Raw genomic sequence first — 7,040 nt, forward strand, 5'->3', positions numbered from 1 at the left:
AACAGGTTCATATCGATCGCAGCCTCCAAGATAGAGCTCCCTGCAGAGACGGGGCAAACAAGAATTCATCAATACTTTCCTTCGAACATTATGCAAATAGTCAACTCATATCTATCTCCACGCCACTCAGAACCATGAAATCCCGTGCATATATGTTTTTCAGCTGCGAGTAGGAGGTAGCTCAATGCTTAGATAGCTGATACGCTGCTCATAATAGCCTCTTTAAACAACATGTAATGTTGTTTGATTAGTGATAATTGTGCTATTCTAATTACAGTTGTGGTTTGACGGTGAAGCAAAATTTTATTGCAAACCCAAAAAGCCAAATATTCTTGCTTTAAATCCAAGTTTCCTGCGTAATGGAAATGGAATCAGCATAAGATTTGAGTTCCTTTCTGAACAAAACATAATTCCACAAACCATTCACCGGATTGAACATATTCATGCCTCCATTGACGAGCTCACGGACATGTGGATCTTACATTTCACCACACCACCAGATCTAATAACTATATAGCTGTACTAACTAATCAATTGAAGGGCAGAATCAAACCCTAATGAAAGATCAGTTTTATTCACAGTTGATGGGCAACTTTCATAATTGAACAAGTTTACAGAGTAAAGTCTGATGGGTAATCTTGTGGGTGTATCTTGATGGTCTCTCTAAGCCATTTCTCTTGCTCGCTGAGGTTGGACGGGGGAACATCATACACATCCGTGAAAATGTCCACAAGTGGAGGTTTCTCTGTTCTCTCTGCTACTTGAATTGCATCTAATAGCTGTTACAAGATTGTCAAGAGTTGGGAAAACATCATCGAGAAATGCTTAAACTTTCATATCAAACAACAAAATTATTAAAGTTCCAAGAGACTAGCCTTAAGACTTTAAGAAAAAAAGTTATACAATTTTTCTCAATGATGTGGTATAGCTAATTTACATGAATATTATTGCAAATCTTACAAAGTAAGAATACATCACATACCATTAGGTGCTCTATATTCTGTATATAATATCTAACACATTTTGTGGAAAATTGTAGGAGTAAGGAGTCAGCTTAGTTTCCCCAGATAATTGAAATTGGTGAATTTAAATTGCAAAGTTCTCCAGTTTCAAGATTCTTTTTAAGAATGCTTCTGGGACCGCCATGATCCCAAGAAATACTGTCACTTGATCCTATTTCTTGGGTTAAGAACAAATGCTGCTTTGTTGTGCCACTAAGTGAACAGCTAAGTTGCTGATAGTTCATTAACTTGGAAAACATATGCAAACTTTGACATGGTAGTTCGGTTTAGAGTTTCAGCAACTTTATTTCAGTTCAAACAAACAAGTTTTACCTGCTTCCTCACATTGCTTCGAAGCTCTGACTCAGCTTCACCACTCCACCAACCATTGCTTTCTATCCATTTTCGGAATCTAGCAATAGGGTCTCTTGCTGATCTCCACAACTCAATTTCATCAACTGGGCGATACTTGGTGGAATCATCTGATGTGGAGTGGTGTCCCACTCGATATGTCAGAGCCTGATGAGAGAAGGATCAAAAGAAACACTGAAATTGCAAGAGAAATTTCAAAGTAAACCCAAAAAAGGGGTTCAAAAGTGGCAAAGCAGTTGTCCTTCTACCTCAACTAAGATTGGTCTTTGTTCACGTATAGCCATTTCACGAGCAGCACGAACTGTACTATATAAGGCAAGAGTATCATTACCATCTACACGTATACTTCGCACTCCATAAGCCTCCCCTCTGACAACAATACCATCACCTGCCAAAATGTGGAGTGACACAAGATAACATTTAGACATAGAAACAGTTTATGCTTTGAATAGTCAAATTCTGAGAAAAGGAGAGTACTTCGGAACTGGTCTGAAGTAGGAGTACTAATAGCCCATCCATTGTTCCGACAGATAAATAAAACTGGGGCCTCCGTGACTGCCGCAAAATTTAAAGCGGCATGAAAATCTCCCTAAAAATGCTTGATCGGTTAGGAAAAATGACAAACAAAAGCATAATCCCTTGGGATTAATAGATTCACAATTTCTTAGAAGAATCACTCTGTTGTCCCTTTTGTAGCATTTGTAGTGGCAGTCTATCATACTAACCCCCCTAAAATGAAAAGGCACAAACCTCACTTGAGCCACCATCACCAAAATAAGTCACCGCACATGCATCTTTTCCATCCATTTTAAGAGAATATGCAACACCGACTGCATGCGGAAGTTGTGAACTGATGGAAATAAGAAAAAATTAATTACTCAGAAAAGTGTCACACAACTAGCACCAAAGTTTTATTATCTTACGCAATTGTCGATGCTACTGTAAAGTAATTAAGCTTTTTTGATCCATAATGGATAGGCATCTGCCTGCCTCTGCAATCATCATCTTTGTTACTGAAACACTGATTTGCAAATTGTTGAAGGGTAAAACCACGCCATAATAGGACTCCAGGTTCCCTGTACTGCAATGTATAGAAAATGAGTCATTTTCTTTTACCAGATTGTGTTGGGCTTGCTAGTTAAGGCAATTGCCAGCACTTATAAGGGGATGGAGATTCACATTCACATTAGAAAAAGAAGGAAAAGAACTCAGCCAAATTCAATCTAGATTTGTAAAACCTAACAAGTATAAAGAAACCTTCCATGTTCTATATTATGCTTGCAGGCACATGTTTTGATTGTTAGAGTGAGTATGTTTATGTGTGTGCGAGTAAAAGAGGGTTGGGGTGATGCTGGAGAAGATGGTGAGGAAGTAAACAAGTACGGATGTGCGTGTAACCTGTGGGACAACAAAATCATCAATGGTAAGAGCTGCTGCTGATGCAATATTAATGGCCTCTTCTCCAATTGTAGTCAGATAGAATGAAATTCTTCCTTGCCTCTGGGCTTCATAGAAGATAGTGTCCATGATTTGAAGAGTAGCCATGTCACTGTACATCTTTACAGCAATTTCCTTACTGACCTATTTTAAACAATAGCCTGTGAGGCTCTTTCCTTCCAGCCAATAAGATATGAAAAGGAAAAAACAAAAACACCATTCCTTTGCCAGAGGAGGGAGGACCAGGAAGAGAAGGGTAAGAGGTAAACAGAATTACCCAACATCGATGCTGCCCTGTATCAGCTGACCATCATCATCAAGAACACGGTAGCAGGGAATCCGCTCCTTGGGAGATTCAGATAAAAATCTCATTTCAGGGGTGAATGCAACCTGTCCCCCTGGGAAATCCAAAAACTACAATAAAAGGGAGCTTTCATGAGTATATATACATGTTCGTGCTCACAAACACACAATCATACTCATCCCAGCCAGCAGCCTAATTCGAAGCACTACATAGACACCTCCTAATTCTAAGTAATTTACATCATTATTGTTCTCAGTCTGTTCTAAAATATATGTTAAGAGTTCTATATGAAAGTTATTGCAGTAATAAAATTTTAACCGATGCATCTTACGTCAATCAAATGCCACTTCATTTCCTCCTGCTGCAGGGCATCTAACAATAATCATCACCCATGAGGCAGTAGTCTAACAATGATTATTTTGAAAACTTAATAGCAAAAACACGTGGAGATTTGATGAAAATGATCTCCAACAAAGATGATGAATCATTAACTACTGCTGGTTATTAAATGTAAATATTAATATTTTTTTATTTTCTTTCTTGGCAATTGTTGTGCTACAAAACCCAGCAGTCATCAAAAATTAAAATCATAACCAATAAGATAGTATCAGAATTAGCTAAGAAATTGAGTACCCTATCCTTTCTCATAAAACCACTGCCCCCCTCACAAATTTGAGGCCATTTTGCACAATATCATCAATCACATTACATTTCCTTACATATCATCACTCAAAATCAACTCCCAGATAAATCTAGTAATTCAACAACAAACAAAAGCAAGACATAAATGAGCATCAAATCCATGCATTCCAATAATTATCTCCCAAAAATTTACTCTTTCTACAAATCCATCATAACTAACAAACACAACAATCACATAACAATTATGGTCTATAATACCTGACTGTAGGCCCCATTACTGTGCACCCCAGACCTTTGATGAGGTTTAGTGGACTCAAAACGCCGAGTCCTATAAAGGGTCGGTTTGTTTTCAAAAACCGAACTTTGATTCCTCAAATCTTTAGCAAGTGAAGCTGTAGATAGTGTACTGTGATCATTGTTCAAAGAAGAACTCAAGTTAGTGAGACCCAACAAACCCATCTTTGATTTGACATGGTTGATGACATTGTTTCTTGATTGTCTCACACACACTGCCATGAAACCAATGAAATGTACGGTTGTTGTTAGAGAGAGAAAGAAGAGAGAGAGAGAGAGGTTTGGGACTTGGGAGTATTGTTGTAATTAAAGGGAGGAGAAGTGACCAGGGAAACAGGATAGGGAGATGGTTGGTAGTTGATGACAATTGTGCCTTACGTGTAAGCTAAAGCCATTCAGTTACGTGAGTGATTAAAAAAATCCATGTTGGTTTGTCTACTTTGTGATTTTAAATAATATGGTCCTTTTTGTCTTAAGAAATTTCAATCAAGTATATCCTTTAACCTTACTTTAATGCTATTAATTTTCTTTCCTTTTTTTATTTTTTAAAAAGAAAAACCTCAAAAACATCCCATCTTCTGTTTAGATATCATTACGGTTCAAAATACATTTTATTTAAAAATATATTAAAATATTATTTTTTTTATTTTTTAAAAATTATTTTTAATATTAGCACATCAAAATGATCTAAAAACACCAAAAACAAATATTAATTTGAAGTAAAGAAAAAAATAAAAAAATTTTAATTTTTTTTTAAAATACTTTTGAAACGCAAAATCAAACAGGATGGTAAATATAGTCTCAATTTTACTCTTTTTTTTTTAAGGGACAAGGCTACTCTTGACATGGTTTTTTTCTGTCTTTTTCTTTATTTTTAAATGGTATTCAAGATTTATTTATTCTTCAGTTTTAATATAGTTATTAAATAATATTATAAATTTTAATAAATTTTTTAATTATTATATAACTAGTACGAAAACAATAATATTAATAATAAATTGTTAATGAAAATTTAATTCAAGTTATTTTTTAATTGATGATTTTTTTCTTTCTTCGCTGTGCCTTGAAGCCGAGTTTGTATAAAAACTCATCCCAAATATCCTGTAAAAACTCAAAATATGCAGGCTCAGGTCTGCGCTAAACATGAAGCACATGAGGGAAAATCCGTGTTCAATTCAGACTACTCTCACAAGGGTAAACATCGGTGCCGGCAGAGGAATCATGACTCTGTGCCGGCATATTCCCCCTCGTTTGCTCAGAGAAAAGAAAAGAAACTTCTTTTGAAGGAGAAGGCTTCACGGCATGCTCTGGTTAATTTTCTTCATGGAAAGAATATGCTCTGCATTGTAATCCGAGCACGCGCACCAACTTCGGCAAATCACCGAAGGCATCTTTTCATTCGAAAGACAGCATTGGTGAATATCGACTTGAGGCGGGCGGAGATAATGAGTTTTATTACAGGTCAAGATCTTCGAACACCAGGAATATTATAATTATAGGATGATTTTTAAAATATTTGTTGTTTATTTATTAAAGCTTCATATGCCAAAAAGGTTACTAAGAAAACCCTATTATTAACAATGGATATAAAATTAAAAATGAAAAAAACTATTTTCTTTAAACAAAAAAAACTATAAGAGTTTTTAGAAATAATTAAGAAAAATATTTATTTTCTCAAAAAAAATTTGCATCAATCTTTCCAGTAAAAAAATCAACGATACTTTTGTGTGTCCACTACTAGAAAATATCGTTATATTTTGATACCGATTGATGTAGGAGAGAACGAAAGATACAAAAGCATCATGATCATGAGGAGAATCTCAAAATACTTGATGCTTATTCATTTAATAAGTCTCCAAGTCTCACTTACTAAAAATCTCTTGAAATTCTTTATGTAAATATAACTAAAAAATCATATTAACAAAATATTAAAAGAGAATGGATTTTATTATTACTCTCCTCACAAAATACTATTCACTTGAATAATTTTTTTTTTAATTTTATCTTTCAATATTAGATTTATTAGAGATTGAGTTTCATAATTATTTTTAAATTACTTTTTATGAGGTTATCTCAATCTTATAACCTGGATCACGAGTTTGACAGACTAACTCGATTGACTCGAGTTTTTTTTCTTTTTTTTCTAATTGTTTTTTTTTTAATTTATCCTTTAATATTGAGTTGATTGAAAATCAGACTTCATGATTTATTTCAATTTACTTTTATGAGGTTATCCTCATCTCATGACATTGTTCATGAGTTTGGCTAATTAGCTTAAGATTGAATTGAGTTGTTTTTTTTTTGTTTTTTTAATTGATTTTTTTAATTTTAATTTCATCCCTCAACATTAAATTTATTGGAGACTGGACATCATACTGTTTTTCAATTTATTTTTTATGGGGTGATTTTAGTTTCATAACCTAGATCACAAATTTGACAAGTTAACTTAATTGACTCGATTTTTTTTTTCCAAATTTTCTAATTGATTTTTTTTTTCAATTTCATCCTTCAATATTGAGGTTTATTGAGAATTAAGCTTTATTATTTGTTTCTGTTTGCTTTTTATGAGGTTATCTTTGTCTCATGATTCGAGTCATGATTTAACGGGTTAACTTGAGTCGTTTTTATGTTTTTTTTTAATTGAATCTTTTTTCAATTTTATCTTTCTACACTGAGTTGATTTCAAATTTTTCTTCATAATTTATTTCAATTTTCTTTCTATAAGTTATTTCGGTCTCATGATCCAAGTTACAGGTTAACCCTGGCTGAATCAAGTCATTTTTTGTTCTATTTTTAATTGATTTTTTAAAATTTAATCATTTAATATTTGATTTATTAAAAATTGAGCTTCATAATTTATTTTGATTTATTTTTCATGAGTTTATTATGGTCTCATGAGTTGGCAAGCAGATTGACAAGTTAACCTAGGTTGACCCAAATTAATCCAATATATGGGGTCTTAATATTTATAAAAAAATTTCATATTTAAT

At 33.6% G+C, this 7,040-nt stretch overlaps 1 protein-coding gene across 1 annotated transcript; it reads right to left on the reverse strand.

Moving 5' to 3' along the window:
• Positions 1–283: 283 nt before the first annotated feature.
• Positions 284–4,397, reverse strand: LOC7466848 (2-oxoisovalerate dehydrogenase subunit alpha 2, mitochondrial). Its single transcript, XM_024601610.2, has 9 exons — positions 4,015–4,397; positions 3,088–3,224; positions 2,772–2,949; positions 2,297–2,454; positions 2,124–2,223; positions 1,851–1,962; positions 1,622–1,761; positions 1,335–1,520; positions 284–779 (listed from the first exon to the last, which is right to left on the reverse strand). The coding sequence occupies exons 1-9, from the start codon at positions 4,270–4,272 to the stop codon at positions 612–614; spliced, it is 1,437 nt and encodes a 478-aa protein (XP_024457378.2). The 5' UTR covers positions 4,273–4,397; the 3' UTR covers positions 284–611.
• Between the last annotated feature and the right edge of the window lie 2,643 nt (positions 4,398–7,040).

The sequence above is a fragment of the Populus trichocarpa genome, chromosome 5 (assembly GCF_000002775.5).
Source record: "Populus trichocarpa isolate Nisqually-1 chromosome 5, P.trichocarpa_v4.1, whole genome shotgun sequence".
NCBI lineage: Eukaryota > Viridiplantae > Streptophyta > Magnoliopsida > Malpighiales > Salicaceae > Populus > Populus trichocarpa.

What these genes read in the sequence shown, in the direction of transcription:
- LOC7466848 (XM_024601610.2), bottom strand. Translation starts at nt 4,272, where the DNA reads ATGGCAGTGTGTGTGAGACAATCAAGAAACAATGTCATCAACCATGTC. An exon ending in ACAGTAGCATCGACAATTGC is followed by an intron (nt 2,224 to 2,296) that starts GTAAGATAATAA and finishes TATTTCCATCAG; the next exon opens with TTCACAACTTCCGCATGCAG. An exon ending in GAAGCAATGTGAGGAAGCAG is followed by an intron (nt 780 to 1,334) that starts GTAAAACTTGTT and finishes ATCTTGTAACAG; the next exon opens with CTATTAGATGCAATTCAAGT.